Genomic DNA, 21,492 nt, shown 5'->3' with positions numbered 1-21,492 from the left:
TGACTATAGCTGATGAACTTTTGTGATTTGTTGGTATCAAAGTTAACAAATACATTAAAATATAATACTCTCAAATTTCTTTTTGAACATTTGTTCTATTATTTGCAACAATTTTTCGGTAAAGAATTACTTCATATCAGCAAATTTTAAAATAATTAGTGCATTCTTATTAAATAACATGAAAGATAACAATTCAAATGCATATCTACAAATAGGCAAACCAATGACGTGAAGTGTTACATTGTTAGAACATGAGAACGATCAGTTAACGTTAGTAATGTGGCTACGTTTCGGTCAATGTGATAGTGTTATAATAGAAATAAATCAATAGCCGCTCCGGAAATAACAAGGTACGTTCTATATATCTATGTGAATACATAATTTTCTGAACCACATAGGAAGTAATCTGAAGTAAACAAATTTTCGTTATCGCGACCTACTTATACATAAAATACGTTATCGTGGTTTCTGCTGACATCTATCGGATATTCGTGAAATTTTTATTATAGATATCTATCTATTTAAAAAAAAATTTTTAATAAAAAAAATCGAAATTTAAATAAATAGTGTTTATTTTTAGTTTGAGTTTTAATTTTATTTAAGACAGGTAAGAAAGTAATTAATAAAAAAAGTACTAATAACTTTTTATTGTAGTTTCTTTTAATAAATCAAATTGGTTTCTTTTCTTGATGTGGTAAAATCCAAAACGATTTTCGAATTCGTCGAATGAATATATGTACGTCTTCAATTGGTCCAACCCAAAAACCGTTCGGTGAGAAACGATTAAAGTGCTTCGGATACACACGATTCGATTGAGAGGTTTTTTTCGCTTCCCTTCGTCCTCGTTCTTCTTCTTCTGGTTAACGGTATTTCGCCGAATGAGGCACGTCTTCGAGGGCAGCACGTTAAAAGAACACCGTATGAGAGCGAATCATGGATCCAGACCACGGATGAAACCAAACTCTCCGAGTCTCCATAGACAGATCGTAGTACAGGACGACGTAACTTCTTCGTACATACGTGCCGTGTAATCCATATTTTGGGACGTGACTCCCGCTGACATGTGACCCGTACAGAACAGCCTCTCTTTACTCATCCCTGCTATATTCCTCTAACTCGAGTTCCTACCGTACCCAAACAGGAGTGGATTACAAAATTTGTTTTTAAAATTGTTTCAAAATGCTCATTATAACAATATTTTTTTAAAAATTTGTTGTGGTTTAACGTCTTCCTGTTCTATTTCGTCTAACAATGAAGACAATCAAAACTTGTTTTTATCATAGTGAAAAATAAGAATTCTTAATCTATTTACACACCATAAGTCTATTTTCTTCGATAAGAAATGAAACAAATAGACTTGAAGCTCAAAAACAATGCTTCTCGGCCGCAAGTAAGATAGTAATTTCCTGCTGGAGTTTCTATATAAGCCTTCTTTTTACCACGAGGATTCATACTTGGTGTTCACCGTGCGTGTAGTACAACAGAACAAAAGGTAAGCTTTTCATATATTTGCATGTTAAATTCAGTTTGTTTATCGAGCTTTCGCAATACGCGGTACGGTCCTGTACAAGGAAGCCGGAATAATTATGTCTATGGAAGACGTATACGCGCCGTTTTGAATACAACATGCTTGGGTATGCCATGATCGGGATTTTTTTTTCGGTTACCGATGGCGTATTCACGATGTTACCCATTTTGTCAATTACCTCTCTTTATATATCCCCCATACCTGACTGAACGTTTTCTTTGTTTTCTTTTTTCTTATTACTTTATTTTATTTTTATTTCTTTGGTTAGTGTAAGAAATAACAAGTCGATTCGAGTTGGAAAACAATGTAAGCAAAATTCCTTCTTATACAATCCTTATCCAATTCCGCGCATATTTCAATCCGAAACCCGATACGTACGCGTTCTGGACGATCATTCGGGCTGCTAGAGAACGTAGGGCTCGGTCGATAGATGAAAATCTTAATTAAAAGTATAAATCACGTGGAGAGATCGTAATTTATGTGAGAAGTAACGTGAGACATATTGCAAACCCATAAGTTTTAATGCGTATACATACATCGATTTAAACTTCTTCAGAAATTACCTTAACATTACACCCTATATTTATAAAATTTATTATGGTTTCTTAGATTAGTATGATTGTTAGATTTTTGAAAATGAATATAAATCTGATTTTAACGAGATTCTTTATAAGATGGTTTATGAGCTTTAAAAGCCGTTGGGGACATGTTAAAGAAATGCCGGTTTAAGTCCGTATTGGTAAAGTTGAAGCTGGGGATCTGATCCCAAGAGCGGTGGTAAGTAATGAACGCGTTCATATTTGGTGAAAAATACGTGCCGCGGGGTATAAAACGTAATAAATCGGCGGACAAATCGGCGCGTAACGGTACAATTGAAATAAATTTAAACGCGAACGGGCATTGTATCTGGAATCGTGTACCCGGGAATGGGAAATTAATTCAGAAAGCACGGTGCTGCAGTCGGTCGCGACCGTTTCCGAGTCTGTAACTCAAATTATCGCTAGATCTGACAGGGACAACACCTGCCCGGGTATTCCACGAGCGGGTGCGATATTACACCCGATTCTCACCGGTTATTGTAACTGTGCGAGCTGCTCTCTACACAGACTTCTTCTTCCCTCTTCTTCTTAACTTACACTCCGTGCCTGGCTGCTGCTCCTCTGCTCTTCGTGCTCGCATGCAACCACCTCTTTGTGTAGTGCGCCTCTTTTCGTCGTTGCTCGCGCGGCGAACCTTCGCGTTTAATTAAGATTTTCGATTGATTCGCGAAAACGGGTTCTCTCGGTTTGACCTCTGCCAACATAAACGACCCAAACGTGTACCGGTAGACAATGGGATTTGTGAGTGATCTTTGCCGGTCAGGTATAATGGTGAGCTCTTGCTCGCACGACACGCTCTCACCTGTTGTTACAAATCGTCAATTGATTAAGTTTTACCTCCACTTTAAATCTATGTCACTTGATCTCGACAATCTCTCTTCATCTACTTAACATAATACAACCTTTACTAATGAGGAAAAGAGAATATCGCGATTTCTAAACGATTTTACGAACTACAAGAATATCTAGCATTTTAGTAAATAACTGGTTAAATTACTTAATTCCGTTTTTCATCCATTTCGTCAAATGCACAAATACTTACTTATAGATAACTTACCGTCGAGACGATAGCAACAAACCGCTCAGCAACAAACTTTTTCCCTTATATTTCCACCTATTTCTCAGGCCCATATCTTCGTTATCTAGAAAGATAGCGAAAAACTAAGCACATGGCTGGAAAGCTTCGTCTTTTCTCTATCTTAAACCGATTCATGCAATATGTTGATAATGAGAGCCAAAAAAATAAGAAACGTCGCACTGCATTCAAATTACCTCAAATTGTCCCACTTTAAGGCCTTGTGCAGCCGTTATCAGAAGGAAATTCAACAAATGGTTTACATATTCGAAAAGAGCTAACCTTGGGTTATCTGATTCCGAGTTTTCGTCCGTCAATATCTGCCAGCGTCTGTAAAAGAAACGCACCTGAAAGACAACCTACAGGTAGCAGAACGCAATCACTTCTTACCCTAACTTTCTTATTTGACGAAGGAAAAATTGGGACAAAGTTTTACCCGAGAGACAATCTTAACCTCATTTCATGTTGACAGATAATTATAATTTTTCATTCACTCTTAATTTATTTAAAACCGTTTAAAACCATATAAATACGAAGGTTTTCACGGACGGTGATAATAAAACTAACACTAGCACTATTACTACAACCAACACTAGACCTAGAACTAGAAACTTTCGGGTTAAGCCGTTTTTTGAAAAAATATTTGACGTTTCAAATGCCATGTTGTAACCTTCCTCAGAAAACAATTTCGAAGCGAACCTGAAAGTTTCTAGGTCTAGTGTTAGTTCTAGTGATAGTGCTTGTATTAGTTCTAGTTTTTGTTTTACGTTTAAAAATATGTTCAAAACGGAAAGACTATTTCATGTTACATCTATTTTATCCGAATCTGGAAGATTTTGAGCGATTTTAGATTCGAATTATTGAATTGTGTTTTGATGGTTTTGAATCTGGTAACGTTACCAACCTTTGCATTTTAACTCACTTTATCAATTTAAAAAACGCGTAAGCGAAGTGCCCCTTTTTATGGGCTTCATGGGATTGCATTGTTTCATACTTGACCTCCCTTTGAAGATTATCATGGATTCATCCACAGCCAAGTGCCTAGTCGAATGATAATAACTGTAGAACTGACGGTTAAGTGTTTCAAAATACGGACGAATCTTATTTATCCGTATTGTTCTTAGAATAATTCTTCTTGGGCCCTTTGTCACGTATTTCTACTACTTCAGTGTTACTTTCCAGCATACGTACCTCACTAGCATTAGTAATAACAATGTCATCTTCTATGTCTGTCTGTTATCCAACGGGAGATTTTCTAATTTGGTACTTTGTTTTGATTTGTAATTTGTTCAAGTACCAAAACGTATCTGTATTCGCTTGGCTCGTTTTTACATCAATCTCAATATTGTACCTGTTATTATCCTGACGGTACTTTTACCTACCAAACACGAAATGTAACTTTTTTCGGGATAAAAATAAGAAATATTTGAAAATTGTAATTGCAATACATAAACACTGCTTACTTATCACACCTATTAACCATTTGTCAAAGAGATACCTTTTTTAACAACAAAATTCAGCACATCTGAATGAATAAATTTAAATATACCTAAAAACCGTACAGTGCGGATGGTAGAAAGTACCCACAGCTCTAAATCTGCCGAATAGATGACTACACTTTAAAATGAGTGTTTAAAACTACCGGTACTTTAAAGTACCGTCAGGAAAGGGTTAAAAATAATGAGGTTCCTTCATATTTATATGGCGTTGAATGCCAATCTTGTCTTGATGTAGGGATGTTTTGCGCAATTATATTCAAATAGCTAATAACAAACTTTCCCATAGGAATAACTTTAAACGGCGTTTCAACCTTGTCGAACACAATTTATTCTATACTTCCTATCGTACCGTGGTTTTTCAAACAATTTAAATTTTGCGATACAAAAAACTTCAAATCTACAGAGTCAACGTACTTATTAGAAACAAGAACAACTATAGTTATTTATTCTATTTATTTACTCTATTTTTATGTTAGCCGCAACTATTGTTCGACCAGATTTCCCATATTTCTTCTTGTGATGTCCAAAATCAAAACACATAGTAAACAAGAAATTTCATGTCTTCTCCCTACAATTGCTTCGTATCACATACACGGGTTATAATTTAACAACTGGCCGGAGTAGAAAATTTTATTGCAGGTTAATGTGGTAATAAAACAAGCAAAGAAAGGCTACTTCTTTCTTTATTTTTCTCAGTAGACGATTAAAGGAAATTCATAGCGTTCATTTAATTCAGATGTAATTTTGACACAAGTTATTCCAAAGGTATTTGGCTTAGGGAATCATTTTTAAAAATGTTTGGATAAAATTTACCATCTATACTTCTCGAATCTACATGCAGTAAGTGGCATTCTGCAAGCGATATATATCGTCTTCTATCATCAGCAACATTTAGTTTTTGCTTACACTACCGAATTAGTTTTTATTTCAAACAGAATAAAAGCTTGTATTAGCATTATCTAGTCTGCTATTGGTAATAACTATCCTTTCATTGAAGGTATCTATCTTCTATTAGCATAATTCAGTCTTCTACCAGCAGCTTTAGTCTTCCGCAAGCAATATTTAGTGTTCCATAAGCAGTAGGTACTTTTCTCATAAGGAAACGTACATATTGTTATAGTGGGTTAGGCTACTATAATACGCAGAAAATAATTTAATTATGACAACTTTTTATGAGGATAAATAATTTTATTACACAGTACCTAGTAGTCTACATACAGTTAGTTCTGACATCAGCATCAGAATTTCTGTAAGCTATATGTAGTTTTTGAAAGCTCTACAGTCTTTTATTAGAAATATCCATCAGCTAGTTAGCTTTCTAGTCTACCATTAATATTAGCTAGTCTTCCATTAGCAGCATATAGTCTCATATTAGCAGTATTGAGTTCTCTGTCAAAATATTTAGTCGTCTGCAAGTAGTATCTAGTCTTCTGAAAGCACTATAGTCTTCTGTTAGCAGTATCTGGTCATCTATTGGCAGTATCTAGTCTTCAAGTAACAGTATATAGTCTTCTATTAACAGTATCTAGCCTTCCATTAACAGTATATAGTTTTCCATTAACAGTATCTAGTCTTCCATTAACAGTATCTAGTCTTTCATTAGTAGCATGTAGTCTACATCCCAAATTTTTCCTATTTTTGAAATTATTAGAAGATTCACCATGTTGCTGAGGTTGTTCAGCACGTAAACAACTGTGACAATAAGATTGAAGCTTGGAGACCATCAGGAACTGTTATTCTAATGTAGAAGTTTATTGGCACTTTAAAAATGTTCTACCACGTAATATTTTTTAAGTTTTTAAGGTTATAGTAAGCAATCTAAAGTTTATTCACTGGATGGCAAGATAATAAATGCTAAATAGACTTTATAATCTAGTACATGTTGAAACACACATGATTATCTCTCACGCAAATGATTCTTGTTCGCATGGTGAGATATGGGATTGAAGACTAATTTTGAGAATTCCCAACTCTTGATTTTAGACCACAAATACTTACATTTTTAAGGGGGCTGCTTTAAGTATTCAATATGTTTTTACTTTCTCATATACGAAGCATATGATAAGAATCATACAAGAATTAGACCCCGAAATTTTGATGGATGTATTAACTATCCTTGAAGAAGGTTTGAACGAAGATGAATTTGAATTCAGTAGCAAGCGGGTTAAGATTTTCAGTTCAAATTCTGATTATTGATCTAACATTCCATAAACAATTTCAGGTTGTAATGAAAATGGATTCATAGTATCTAACCCAAGAGGTGTATAGTAAAAACTCCGATTTGGGACAAAATTCGAAGTTGACAATGATGGCTTACTTAGATTGTGAGTTTCTGTTGGTTCTCGTTGTTCACTTTTAGATTCTTAGACATTAGACATACAAAGTAGTAAGTATTTGATACAAGATATGTACAACTTTCCGTTGCAATCCAGGAATTTACACTATTTCCAGAAAAATATTTATTATTCAGATTTTATTACAATTTTTTTCAAAAGTAGGTCTTAGTTTCGTAATTTCAACAATGAAAATTCTTCTATTTAAAATAATGACCGTCGGCATTTTCAACATACATACTCGTATATATTCATATAGCGCTCATCGATTGTGAGAGAGGACGCCGCTCACCACCGGCTATCGGTTACGATGATTGATCAACACAGATAACATCAGCATTGAGTGATGGCCTCGTAGATTCCTCGAGACCCGGCGTCCTAATCAATTTCTCCGACGTCTCTCAGGCCGTCAGCTTCGTGGAACAAGAAATCGAACTAATGGATTACTATCGCTGCACGTGGTTTAATAAACTTTTATTGTGGACTCATCTACACCTACCTACCATCGTCTGCTTTTGCTGCTAACCGTGTTCGTTCGTTCCATTATCTTTGCCGTTGTACGAAGACTTAACATCTTCGTATATCTTGTAACTAAACGATTACCCCCTATGGAAAACTATACAAACCAGTAGCTAAATCTTTTTTTTGTATTCATTCGTTTTCAAGATCTTTGAACATTCTAATTTAAAGTGAATGTCTTGATGATAATGTAATAATCATCTAAAATATTGCATCAATTTATTATGGCAGAAACAGTTCATACAGACTGTAAAGATTCTTAATGTTTCCTTTTTTGAAACGGAGCACGTAGATCACGCTTCCTATTATACTCTGGAGGCGCGTTCCCTTTGTCGCTATTAAATCCAGCCCGAAGGTTGGCGTCCGTTATTGATTCCGGCACGATTAATCGGTAACACGATGTCCATGTACGTTAATTACATTGAAACCGATATACAGGACGATCAATCTTCGACTAAAACACAAAGGATCGCCCCGTTACCATTAAGAATCAACTCTGACAGACGAACGGTGCCACTGAAAACGTTCGATTAGTCCCCATCGGCTACTTCGACCTTCCTACTTCAGTAGCATTCAATAATTTTATTGTTAACTTTAAAAAGAATGATTATCCTTTCAGAATCCTTTCGAAAGGAAATTTTCGTATTCTTTCATAATCGTTTCACAATTTGTTTTATACGCCCGATCAAACCAGAAACGTAAACGTCATGTACAGAGAGTGTAGAAAACAAACGTCCCTTCGCAACAATACGTATAAAAGTGTAATAAATAACCTCCAACATTTTTATTTCAAACCTCGCAAATCCAATAACTCTCAGATACTAGTAATAACTCCTTTATAACTCCTTTATCTACCATCTGACCTCTATAAATCACACGAATGATACTAAATTACGACTTTTTTACGTTCGCTGACCGCAGAACAACCAAGATCTTTTAAGTAACCGGATTTGATGGTTTTATAGAAATTCAATTGAAACTTCATATCACCTTTGAATCATTATTTAAGCTTTCCTTGAAGATATAACTAAAGTACTTCGAGTTAGTAAATTAAATTATCGAAGATATTCAAGTTTCTATTAAAACCTTTAATCAATATCGAATGTTAGGATTTACCAGCTTAATCGAATGAAAAAAGAAAGAAAATTTGCATTACATATAATTCTAAGTGTAATATTTCTTGTTTTGGTCTTATTGATGGTGTTATGTCAACGTAAAGAGAGTTTAACTGTTTTGTCAAAAGTCAAAAATCCTGACAGATCTGTTGAGAAAAAGTTATTATGTAACGCAGAGCTTCAAAATCGACACATTCTCAGTTATTGTTTGGTGCTCCCCAACATTCATTATGGTTATATGCTGTATGGTCTACATAATCATTTATGACAGCTTAGATGCTCAATTAAACTCCAGCATACGAACAATCACTGGCTGATTAAAGATTACTTGTATACTCTGGCTTTCTGCGCTGAGACCATTCCACTGCAAAGTTGAGAAGATAGGACGCTTTGGCCCGAGAATACCAAAAATATTGACGATGGACAACTCCCAATCCACAACAACAACCAAGCAATCTCATCCACCAGGCTCAAATCTAGACACTCTGCGATAAGGACAGCTAAGACTCTACACAATAAGAACTTTAACTTAGAACTGGGTCGTTGCATCTGGAAAATCGCTAACAAGATTCGAACAAGGCATGGTTTATGCAGAGACTCACTATGTTCCAGAAATGGAACAAAGCCTGGACACTACGTGTGATTGTGGTAGAGAAATCTAGACCATTGAACATATTGTCCAAAACTGCGAAATATCGGCAGATTGGTTGACTTTTTCAATCTGCTGCTAGATGGTTTGATATATTTTCAACAGTTTTCTAGCTGAGTTTAGTTCTGCAGAAGGGTTATCTTGTGATAACAGTTTTTAAGCAATATTTGGCAAAATCGAATTGAAAGACATTTGGAGTTCAATAAAAGACTAACATTAATTATTAATTAATGTTAATAAAGTAAAAAAAAAAAAAATATTGAAGATATGCAAGTTTATCTCTTACTACTCATCTTTTTACTTAGGTCTCTAAAAATAACATCTTTTCAAATAATTTCATTTATATCAAATAACGTGTTTTGAAATAAAACAACAAATTATTGCGTTTAAATAGACACGAACCTTCTCAATTTAGAAGAAGATGTGCCACATTTGAAAGCACGACGTGATCAATTCGATTCATTTAAACTACTGAAACTTACTATTTAAAAACAATTACTCATACACGATTTTATTGCAATGAAAGAAATGCGCAACATTTTACAAATTGTTTAATATCACGCGAATCGTCTTTAAGCACGTAAAGAACTTCTCATATCTTAGAATTTCTTGAAAACTATAATTATACAATTAAGGTTGGAACAGAAACATATAAATAGTATTTGAATCAATCATTTTGGACTTATTTAATAGAATCCTAACCATGAAAGTAGCTGTGATTGGAGCGGGTCCATCCGGTTTGGCGAGTGCCAGATATGCGAGAGCAAACGGTTTTGATTGTACCGTTTTCGAGCAGACAGGAAGAGTCGGTGGTGTTTGGAATTACAATGAACGTGTGGGAGTGGATGAGGAAGGTGTTCGTCTTCACAGTGTCATGTACAAAGATCTTGTGTACGTAAACACATCTACAAAAGCACTTTAAATATAGTTTCGATTTTTTTAGAACTAATCAGCCGAAGGAGATTATGAGTTATCCCGGATATCCTTATCCGAAACAAATTCAATCTTATTTACCCCAACCTAAAGTTACTGAATATATTAAGGGGTTTGTGCAACAATTTAACATTTTACCAAGTGTTAAGGTAATTAATTAATATTTATTATAAAAAATCATTGAGATAAATTAATTTTAGTTTTATAAACGTGTTGTTTTGGTGGAACCCATTGAAAATAACCGTTGGAAGCTCACTGTTGAAGACATAAAAAGTAAAGTACAAGAAATCTTGGAATTTGATGCAGTTATGGTGTGTGTTGGAAGTAATTTCAAGATTTTTATGCCGGATATTGTCGGAATTGATACTTTCACCGGGAATATTATTCATAGCAATATTTATCGAACTCCCGATGAATATAAAGGGCAAAACGTTTTAGTAATCGGAGCTGGATCTTCTGGAACTGATATAGCAGCAAAAATTGCTGCTGTTGCTAATAAAGTATTTGCAAAATTTAATAAAGTTCATCCTTTTATATGTCGGATTTTAGGTTGTTCTTAGCCACAAATTTAATATGCCTATTAAAACATCATCCCAAGTAATCCAAAAGAATGTGGTTAAAAGATTCGTGGGAAAAAACGCTGTTTTCATTGACGATTCTGTTGAGGAGTTCGATGCTATCGTTTGTGCAACAGGTAATATTAATTATATTGGGAATTTCATATAACTTGCAATATATGAATGCAGTAAACATAGTTACGAATCTACTATGTACTTGCACTGTCCCACATAACTAATACTAACTAAACTAGAACTAACACAAGACTTAGAACTAGAAACATTCGGGTTTAGCCACACGTCTCTCAAGACGGCTAAACCCGAATGATTCTAGTTCTAGGTCTTCTGTTAGTTCTAGTGATAGTGCTAGTGCAATGTTAGAATTCTAGTATTAGTGTTAGTTCTGTTAGTTACCGAGAACTAGAAACATTCGGATTTAGCCACACGTCTCTCAAGACTGCTAAACCCGAATGATTCTAGTTCTAGGTCTAGTGTTAGTTCTAGTTTTATTTCAATAAAAATATGCAACATAGTGATATCTTATGTTAACTAACCCTATCTACTACTGTCACTATAACTAACATAAGACCTAGAACTAGAAATATTCAGACATGTTGCATTTATGTGGGACAAAGTAAGTAGGTACTTGGTTTCTATGGAAATATATTGTTGTATATTGCATTTTAACTGAAATTTGTATTAAGATATTAATCATATAATTTATTAATCTTTTAGGATATCAATTAATTTTTCCCTTCTTATCCGAAAAATGCGACATTGTTGTTAAAAATCGTTGGATTCAATATCTCTATAAGCACATCATCAACATATCTCATCCAACCATGGGTTTCATTGGTTTTACATCTTTAGTAACTCATTTCCCAGTTTATGATTTACAGGTAATTAATAACAATAAATTTCATTATAAACCGATTTATTTTTTATTTTAGGCGAGATTCTACATTTCATATTTGTTAAACAATTTTACTATTCCATCAAAAGATGAAATGAAGCAAGACATTCTTAATGAAATGGACCGTAAGGTGAAATCAGGCGGGAGACCAAGCGAAATTCATAAATTAGGAGGAGGTCAGGAAGCGTACTGCGAAGATATCGCGACAATGGCAAAGGTTGAACCTCTACCAAAGGCCATACACAAGTTGTTCGCTAGAGTTAGAGCCGACAGAAACATTGCTGATTGTTTCGAATTTGTCGATAATGAAAATTTTATACAACTAAATTGTTAAAAAATTCCTTTTTTAAATAAATAAATTGCATGTTAAATCCTTTTTGATTTAACCCAACCACATTTAATCCATTAAGCATTAAATCCTTCACGATTTAATACTTAAGATAATTAAATCTCAATATTTGTCTTTAGATGAAAGTCGCTATAATTGGAGCTGGATTATCTGGGTTAACCAGCTTAAAACATTGTATGGCAGAAAATTACTTTGTGGATGTTTTCGAACAAACCGGTCTAATTGGAGGTGTTTGGAATTATTCAGATCAATATGGAATTGATGAAGATGGAATTCCTATACATACAGTTATGTATAAAGATTTAACGTAAGTTTAAATTTAATTCAAATTAAATAATTCAAAAATAATTTATTTCAGTACGAATTTACCGAAAGATTTAATGACTCTAAACGAATTTCCATACCCGGATCATCCACCATCTTATTTACCCCAAGAAAGAGTTCTTAAATATTTCCAAGATTACACAAAACATTTTAATTTACTACCCCACATTAAGGTACATTTTAATTTCTTAACATCTTAATTATTACATTAAATTTTTAGTTTTTTAGCCAAGTAATTAAAGTGGAACCGACTAACTCAACCAAATGGGAAATAACAATAAAAGATTTAAAAACCAAAATGATCCAAACTAAAGAATACGACGCTGTTATGGTTTGTAATGGACATTATCATTCCCCGAGATATCCAAATATTCCTGGAAAAGAAAAATTTAATGGGAAACAACTCCATAGTAGTGTATACAGAACGCCGGATATCTTTAAAGATAAAAAAGTCCTGATTATTGGTGCCGGGGCATCTGGAGTTGATATAGCCGAAAAAGTCGAAAAGGTTGCCGAAAAAGTTATCATCAGCTTTAATAAAGAAAATTTGTTTAAGCTGTCTAAAACGTTAAACTTAAAACCTTTAGTGAAAGAAATTTATGAAGATGGGGTTATATTTGTTGATGGAACCAATGAAAATGTTGATGTTATCATTTACTGCACAGGGTATTTATATAAATTTCCATTTTTAAGTGAAAGATGTGGAATTAAAATTGATAATCGTTGGGTGAAGTACTTGTATAAAAGTGTGATCAATGTTGAATATCCTACGATGGGTTTTATTGGAATTACTTGGGAATGTTGTGTTGTTCCAGTAACAGAAACTCAAGTAAGGAAATGACTTTTTAAATTTATATTTTGATACACACAATTTTATACTTTATTTGTAATTGCCTTTTGGGTATCTATCAATCAACCACTATAAAGATAATAACTAATATAATTGCAACGAACAATTAAAAATCGGAAATGAGTTCGGAATTCTTGCACAGTAACATGACTAAAAACTATACAACAATAATTGACCAAATGGTAGCTCCAGCAACAACAAGTGGTATCGAGGCAAGATATTCAATAATATTACTAAAGATTTAACCAGAAAAAGTTGTCTTTTGTGGTTCTGCACTGTTAGTCTCTTTGAAATGTTAATTATTTGCAATACCATCAACTAATATTTCACTCCGTGCAATACAAAATCTAGCTATCTACTTCAAATATCAAAAGTAATGCATACAGTGAAAGCTCACTTTTTATTCGAAATCTTTCTATTTAAAGGTTGCCAAATACATTCTTATGACAATCTGAAAAATATTGAGGTGCACTGATTTTATTTCATAAAATGAAAATCTGTGAAGGTATCTTCTTGGTTCAAGAAAAGCAACCCATCGGGAAGAGCCAAAGATGGAACAAAGTATAGTCTCACGAGCTGTGTCCAGTGTTATTAACAGTATTATTACAAAAAGGAATTATTGGATAAAATGTTTGACTTTCTCCTATAACCATTGAGTCCAGGGGATCCAGGGAACCATTTGAGTCCCAGGGGATAAATATGAACGGCGCAATCGCGCTGCTTGGGATTCAAACGGTTAAGGATCTAAGAAAAGCCGGAAATCAACATGATAAAGGGTATCTCAATTTACAGGACATGAAGGACATCACAAAACAATAAAAGAAGAGAAAGAGGACTACAATTAGAACTAAAACTAGAACCAACACTAGAAACTTTCAGGTTTTGCCTGAGAGGGTAGTTTTAGTTCAATTCACACCGGCCATGAAAGCCTTCGTACTTATAAGAGAAAAAGGATTGAGATAAAGTTCTAGAATATAAAATCATCACGCAAATGAACACCGCTAGCTTAACACAAAGGGTAAAAAATTCATGTATGAGGAATTTGAAAAAGACTAGAACATAAACTTCAAAACTGGTTCTAGAAGTAAGATCTCGATCATGCATACAAAAGGGGGCAGTTTTATGTGCCTTATCACTGAAAACATGTTCTTCATACAAATTGATGCAGGGTAACCTCAGAGGGCACCTCAAAATCCTCAAGGACTCATGTCTAAACCATTTGATTGAAATTAAAACGGACCTTATACCGACAGAATATAATTTCGACCAGCCGTATAAGGTCATATTTAGAAGCTGGGATGATTGAACGAAGGGTGAGCTTCAACTTCAAAGAAGAGCTCTTGCCTGGTACACTGATACCTCAAAAACAGTTGGAACAGGAGTAGGTGTGGCCATTAATGGACCAAATAGCCGTATTAAACTGGCCGTCAGATAGAAAGGTGCGTCTATAAACATTTTCACAGATAGTGGGGCCATCCTAAAGGCAATTCAGGTCTACACATGTGACTCCGCACTGATCAGAGAGTGTACCAGTAAACTGAGAGAACTCACAAAGTCATTGTAGGCTATGAAAAGGCGGACCTCATTGGACCCCAACCCAACTGTGGACTACAAAAAAGCCACGTAATTAATACATGGGAAACCTCAAAGGTAGCCTTGTGCTGGAAAACACTTCCAGGACACAAACCAGCGAAGAGTATGATAAAAAAATAAAATGATAAAATTATGCGTCCCTAAAATACCATCTCTTCCACATTGGACAAGCTAAGGATCAAACTTGTCGACTTTGTAACGACGAATGAGTCGTGAATGAGTGTGAATGAGTCTCCAGAGAATGAGACTCAAAGAAAAGAGACTCAGGAAAAGAAGGAAGAATTTATAAACATAACCAGTGTGATCAGATGGAAAGACCACAGCTCTGTATAACGTTTAATAACAGTGAAAAAAAGTGTGCAAAAAACTAAAAACACTGTTCAACATATAAAATGCTTATGGAAATTTTGATCGAAAATACTGACCATGACTAATTCACAAACAGACCAAGTACACAAAACTGGTGCAAAACAAGCTAAGGGTAAAATAAGGGTAGAGAACATCGATACACAACATCCACAACGTCATAGCTGAATAGTTGACAAATAAAAGCAGTAGGAAGTTCAACAGTCATATTTGAACTACTCAAACTAGTGGAAGAAAAGAACTTCGACATTGTCTCAATACAAGAATTCTAAACTGTGTCAGGAAGATTTCTGGGAGTTTGTGAAAAAAATTCATAATTAATAACGGTGGACTTCAACACGACCTTGATGAGTCTGTATCGGAATTCTATCAAAAGATATCTTTGAAAGATCATAAACTAGCTATATCAATTAGAAGATGACATACATCTCCATATAAACAAAATAAGAGAAGATTTATGGTAACTCTATAAAAAAAACTGCAAAATTAATGAAAAAGGTAAAGAATTCGAAACACTCATACAGGAACTTACCACGTAACAAGAAAGAATAGATGCATTGTCAAACATTGATGTTACAGTGCCAAAGGCTGAACCATTTATTGATGGGTCACGGTCTGTATCCGATGAAAGAAGAAATCTATTGACCAATATATCAACTACAAGAACTATATTTACAGGGTTAATGTTTGAATCTTTCTCATTTCTTCATGTACTCAAAGATTAGATTGCCCTCAGGGAAGCATATATGCATAAAGATGGATCGTGTTATCAACAATGCTCAAATGACAACGTATGCGGTTTGAACGAGAAATGCTTTTAAAGGACACTATATTTTAACGAACAACAAAAGGACAGAAGGGGTAGACACGGAAAAAGTGAGTAGGTGTTCAAATTAAAAAATTGAGACTGTTGATTTGGCAAAAGAAAGTGAAATGTCTGGCAGAAGAATTAATTAATGCATGTACTCGCATCTCACATCCCTCAGAGGAGCAAATATAAAAAGATGAGCAATGAAACAGAAATTTTTATGGCAAAGACAGAAAACGAGGTAGAGAAATGTTTAAATAAAAGAAACAGTGGAAAGAAAATTAGCCACACATTAATTAACGGGATATCTTATATTTTAATTTCTTTTATGTTTAATATTTCATATTTTTATTTAAATGTTATTTGTTTTAGTTCACAGACGATAATTTTGGGTTGCATAAGCTACGATTTATTTTATTTTATAATTTATAATTATTAATTTATTTACATCAAAATATGTACTATTAAGTTACCCACTAAACAATTAAAAAAATTGCTTTTAGGTTCGATTTTTCGTGGCATCTTTAAAACAAACATTTCCGCTTCCAAGTAAAGAAGAAATGATGGAAGACATTAATAATCATTTAAAGTACATTAAATCACTAGGTTGGACTGAAAAAGATATGCACAGATGTGGCGTGGACCAAGGAAGATATTTCGACGACGTAACTTCGACTGCACGGATTGAAAAAGTTCCATCTGTTCTTCATAAACTTTATTTGCAAGTTAGAAAAGATCGTTCGAATCGCAAAGTTTATTATAAAGTCATTGATGATGATAATTTTATACAAACACAATTATTATAAAAAAACATTTTCTTGCATTAAAAAAATATTCATCACCAAATTTTTTTATTTTATCTTTCATTAATTTTAACCCATTAATCAAAAACCTTTTAAATAAAAATTTAATTTACACCTGAAATGATTGGTTAATAGAGCCCCCTTGAAAATTAATAGCCCAAAAATGAGGTTTCAATTTCGTATTAAATAGCTCCTCTTTTATAGGCTATCGCTTCTTATATCTTTATTTCTAAAACTTTCATAACAACTTGCCAAATACGTGCTTAAAAGAAAAGTGTACCAGAAACAAAAGCAAGACTATATTACCATTATTAATCATTGTCTGAAGTAATTAATCATTTCTGGCTTCAACTCGTATAAATCACTTTCAATTAAAAAAGGCGGTACAATTTTTAAGTTCACTGTAAATCAATCATAAAGTGGAGATTCTTAGAAACGTAGACCGATCTTAAAATCTTCAATAATTTAAAATTAAAATTAAGCAGGAAATAAATCTATATCGATATAGTATTCAATGTTAATTATTAATTCGAGAAAATATTAATTTTTTTTTGTACGACGAAGCAGCGATACTTACCGTATGATCGAAAACTAGAAAATTGCTTAATAAAATAGCGTGTAGTTAAATAATGTTAATGATTTGAACAAAGTTTTAGTCTGATCTTTATAACGGAAGAAAAAAGATCGTTAAAGAGACTCAAACAGCCATTATAATCACTTTTCAAAAAAGGTTCACATGTTCTCTTGTGATTATAGTCTTTAAAAACGTTTTATAAAACTGTATAATTATAGGACGACTGGCAAAGCTGTATTAATATCACCGCAGATCAATAAACGTCCGCTAGAGAGTGATGATGAGGATTTTGTGGCTCTCATGGATCTTCTAGTGTCTTTCTCGGATTTTCAATTTTACATGTCAATCCAAATCAGATTTCACATGGTTTTGGTGTTGGTGACATTTGGAATCGACAGACGTTTTAGCAAGCTAGACTTACGGTAGTACATATTATGTATAGGTGTTTTCTTGATCCAATTGAAGATTTTTAATTCTTCCTTCATTAAGTGATATTCTAATAATTAGCGTGATTCCTGACATTTTACAACTACTACTTCCAAACTACTTCATCAGTAACCAGTTCAAGTGTAACCATTTTGCAGACTGTTGTCTTTACTTCACATATATAGTAAGGTATTCAACCAAAACTAAATATAACATAAAGATCCAAATTTATTCAGTGAAAGCTGGCTTGGTTTGGTGTGTAACTTATAAACCACGGAAACTGACCGAACATCAAGTAAATCAGATATTGCCGTCAACATCAGAATACTGCGCATTAGCGACTTCTGCATAACCCTCACTTTTTCCATCTCTTTGAAGCAAGATAAATTTCATCTTACTATGGAACACATTATCTTTTTTAAAAAACCCTTGTGTTCGTATTTGGCCAAACTTTAAACTGCCAGAAAATGTCTAGAATTGCATACCCTCCACCATCACAGACACCAGTATCATCTAATACTTTTTAGATAAGATCCCCATTGATATTTGAAACCCGAAAAAGTATTTGAAAAAAATTCCATGGTTACGACAAATTATTATGTTTATTTGCCAAATATATAATCAAAACTTTAGTATATCGTTTTTTTCTAGAGTTATCGCGTGCCATAAAACTTCTGCATAGCCTCAAATCAACAATCATTAAAGAAGAACCAGTGATCTGTCGCGAGTTGAATCGCCCTGATTTAGATGAAAAAGTATCGTGTGTTTCCTATTAAGAAATCACAAGGACCCATTTGGTATTTAAAAGGAAGAGCAATATGATGACGAGTATAGAGAGGCGAGGTAGAAGAAAACAGATAAGCCAAACCAAATATAAGCAACTGTAATTAAAAAAAAAATACGATGTCTAAAGATGTAGAAGAAAGAAGAGAGAGACTCTTCATCAGAAAGGTACAGGAAATTGTAAAATATCTCAACAAAAACGAGAATAGAAGATTCTTTAGGTAACTGAAAGAATGTACGAATGTTTGTAAACCTAAGATGCAACTATGGAAAAATATATATTGAACACACTAGCTATGAAGAAATTAAAAATATAATTGGAACCATAAAAAATCACAAAGCATCAGAAAGTGATTGAATAACGTTAGAACTGCTCAAATTTGGACGGAAGTATTATGAAGGAGTATATATGAATTAATAATTTCGATATAGATCTAATTGTAAGTTAAAATCCCAATAGAATAAACGCAAGGAGTCACGTTGCTTAATGTAATATATAAGATATTATCATGTGTCTTAAACAATAGATTAGTTGAGTATTCCGAGGAAATTCTGGGCGAGCATCAGACTGACTTTCTTTTTATTATATGCAGCCTTCAATAGGGTTCCTATTGGGAACACCGATGAAATAAGTCACATTAATAGAGCACCTTAGCCGGTTCCACGGTTGCAGTAAGTGTTGATGGAGAGCTACCATCTATCCGATCCGTTGTCGTCTATACTGTTCAATGTAATGCTGGAAACAGACATCATAAAAGTAGCGATTATCAGTAGAAGTTTGAAAGAACTGAAAGAAAACTTCATGTATTAGCCAGCGTAGCGCACAGAAGAGGGCTAGAAATAAGCGAAGAAGCAACCAAATACCTACAACAGCAACGGAACACAGCAACGAACAACAATGTAGATCTGGAGTCACAACAGTTCTCCTACTTAGGTATGCAGATAACACAGAATAACTTATGTAGTAATGAAATAAGATCCCAAAACTGCTTAAATCAAGCTTTATTAGACCACTGATAACATATAGATGAGAAGCCTGGTACAACTACACATGAGCAATATCTTAAAACATTTGTACGCAAAGTTTTACGGAAAATACTTGGAGCTTTACAAATGAGGATGGGTGCTGAATGAATCACGAATTAGACCAATTGATAGACAGTGTGCTGATATTGTGAGATTCATTAAAAATAGGTCCACATACAGTAGGATGGATGGGGCACGTGATACGAGCGATAAGACGACAACAAGGAGAATTGAAGATTGCAGTCCAGTGGACCGAAGCGAGGCAGACTGCGAAAAAGATGGAAGAATAGAAGTTAAGAGGTGGAGATGATTCTATGGTGAGAGGACAGAAAGGAGGTTCACTGGTCATTTAGCAGGCTAAAACCCACCAGGGGTTGTAACACTGGAAGAAGAAGCATTGTACATTAACGTAAGTGTTCATACCTGTTATATACCTGTACTTCGAAATTGCATATTCCAAAGATAGAGGCTGATAAGTTATTTCATGTGGATTCAATGATCAATGAAATGTTCTAAATTTAATAGCAATTGCTCACTCATATTACTGCAGTGTCAAAGAAATTTTTAGTACATTACAGTGGATTCTGTTGTAAATAAACGGATATTAGACAAAGTAATTGCATTAGCATATTGCTACTTGCACAATTATTATGAAGAAACCATACACATATGGATCTTTTAAGGGGCTCCGTTGATAGTAAACAGTTGAACACTGGCATATTAATAAGTGTCTAGTCAGCGACATCGCATGTTGTCAGAGATGATTACTGTAAATACTTTAAAAGAAAAAATTTTATTGCAAATTAAATTCGTATTCCTTATCATATTCTTCGTTCATTTCACTTCGTGATCTACCTGGACTTTTAAAACTTTTTTTAGAATTATTATTATTATATTATAGAATTATTATTATATTTCAAAATTTTTGCTTTAACTGTTTGCTTTATTAACTCTGTTGTTATCTTTACTCTTGATATTCCACAAAGCTGGTAAAGAGTGATATACTTCGATACATTCTAAAATAAATTTTCTTCCATCCTCTTTTGCTTTCGAAGTCCTGTTTATGCTTGCCCATGTTAACTTATTCTCTCCCAATGTGAGATAACAAGTTTCTTAGCCAACTGGTATCATCGTTTGGAAATATCAATTTTCTATGTGGAAAAAAACTGGAGAAAGCATATCTGGATTAAAATACTCCAAGTGAGACTGGTCTATAGAAGTATTGATTTATGGGAAGAAATTCATACCTAACCAAAAAAATCTGCTTGTGTATAATTTTATATTAAAGCTTATATGGATCCACAGCATACAAATTTAGAGGACTGCCAGTAAAAGTCATATACTAAAACTCCAACGGTTTCAATTTAAAGTGTTGCGGCAAATATGAAACGCCTGAAAAATTACCCTAATGGTTCGATCTGACAGACCGCCCCGCCCCAGTAATAAAAAAATTATATCCCGCGGTCTTTATACTATAGAAAAAAATGGAAATTGATATCGACGTATGTATCACCATGTTCTTCTTGTTGCTTTATACCTATTGCTTATTGTTACTTTAATATAACATATGGCATAAAAAAAACGTTTCAAAACTGTAAAATTTAACCTATTACATAAATCATAAAGTATTTGAACGATTTTTTGTTCTTAAAACGTTCACGATGATTTTATCGATATTACCCATTATTTAACATACACTAAACACACGCGTTGCACGTTGCAATGAATTTTAATTAAATCGACGTAAACCCGTTTTTTGAGAATTTCTTTTTATAATTCTTCTTTTATACTTCTTATAATTTTCACTACCTGAACCTATATATATATTGATTAAACTTCAAAACACTCATTAGAAAGATTGTTGTGTCTT

At 33.7% G+C, this 21,492-nt stretch overlaps 1 protein-coding gene across 3 annotated transcripts; it reads left to right on the top strand.

The window, feature by feature from the left end:
- The first annotated feature begins 205 nt into the window (after positions 1-205).
- LOC111428721 (uncharacterized) lies at positions 206-16,856 on the top strand. Of its 3 annotated transcripts, XM_023064373.2 has the most exons (7): positions 711-1,492; positions 10,011-10,208; positions 10,261-10,399; positions 10,451-10,750; positions 10,800-10,944; positions 11,543-11,706; positions 11,758-12,091. In XM_023064373.2, the coding sequence occupies exons 2-7, from the start codon at positions 10,021-10,023 to the stop codon at positions 12,052-12,054; spliced, it is 1,233 nt and encodes a 410-aa protein (XP_022920141.1). In that variant the 5' UTR covers positions 711-1,492; positions 10,011-10,020; the 3' UTR covers positions 12,055-12,091. The 3 variants fall into 3 exon arrangements, with proteins under 3 accessions (XP_022920140.2, XP_071053806.1, XP_022920141.1); XM_023064372.2 differs by lacking the exons at positions 711-1,492; positions 10,011-10,208; positions 10,261-10,399; ... (2 more) ...; positions 11,543-11,706; positions 11,758-12,091 and adding exons at positions 206-350; positions 12,189-12,376; positions 12,428-12,566; positions 12,614-13,222; positions 16,514-16,856; XM_071197705.1 differs by lacking the exons at positions 10,011-10,208; positions 10,261-10,399; positions 10,451-10,750; ... (1 more) ...; positions 11,543-11,706; positions 11,758-12,091 and adding exons at positions 12,189-12,376; positions 12,428-12,566; positions 12,614-13,222; positions 16,514-16,856 and having other exon boundaries at positions 636-1,492.
- Positions 16,857-21,492: the final 4,636 nt, after the last annotated feature.

This window comes from Onthophagus taurus, chromosome 7 (genome assembly GCF_036711975.1).
Source record: "Onthophagus taurus isolate NC chromosome 7, IU_Otau_3.0, whole genome shotgun sequence".
In the NCBI taxonomy this organism is placed as follows: domain Eukaryota; kingdom Metazoa; phylum Arthropoda; class Insecta; order Coleoptera; family Scarabaeidae; genus Onthophagus; species Onthophagus taurus.
Note: the sequence above shows the minus strand (reverse complement) of the source record. Positions and strands in the feature narration are given on the sequence as shown.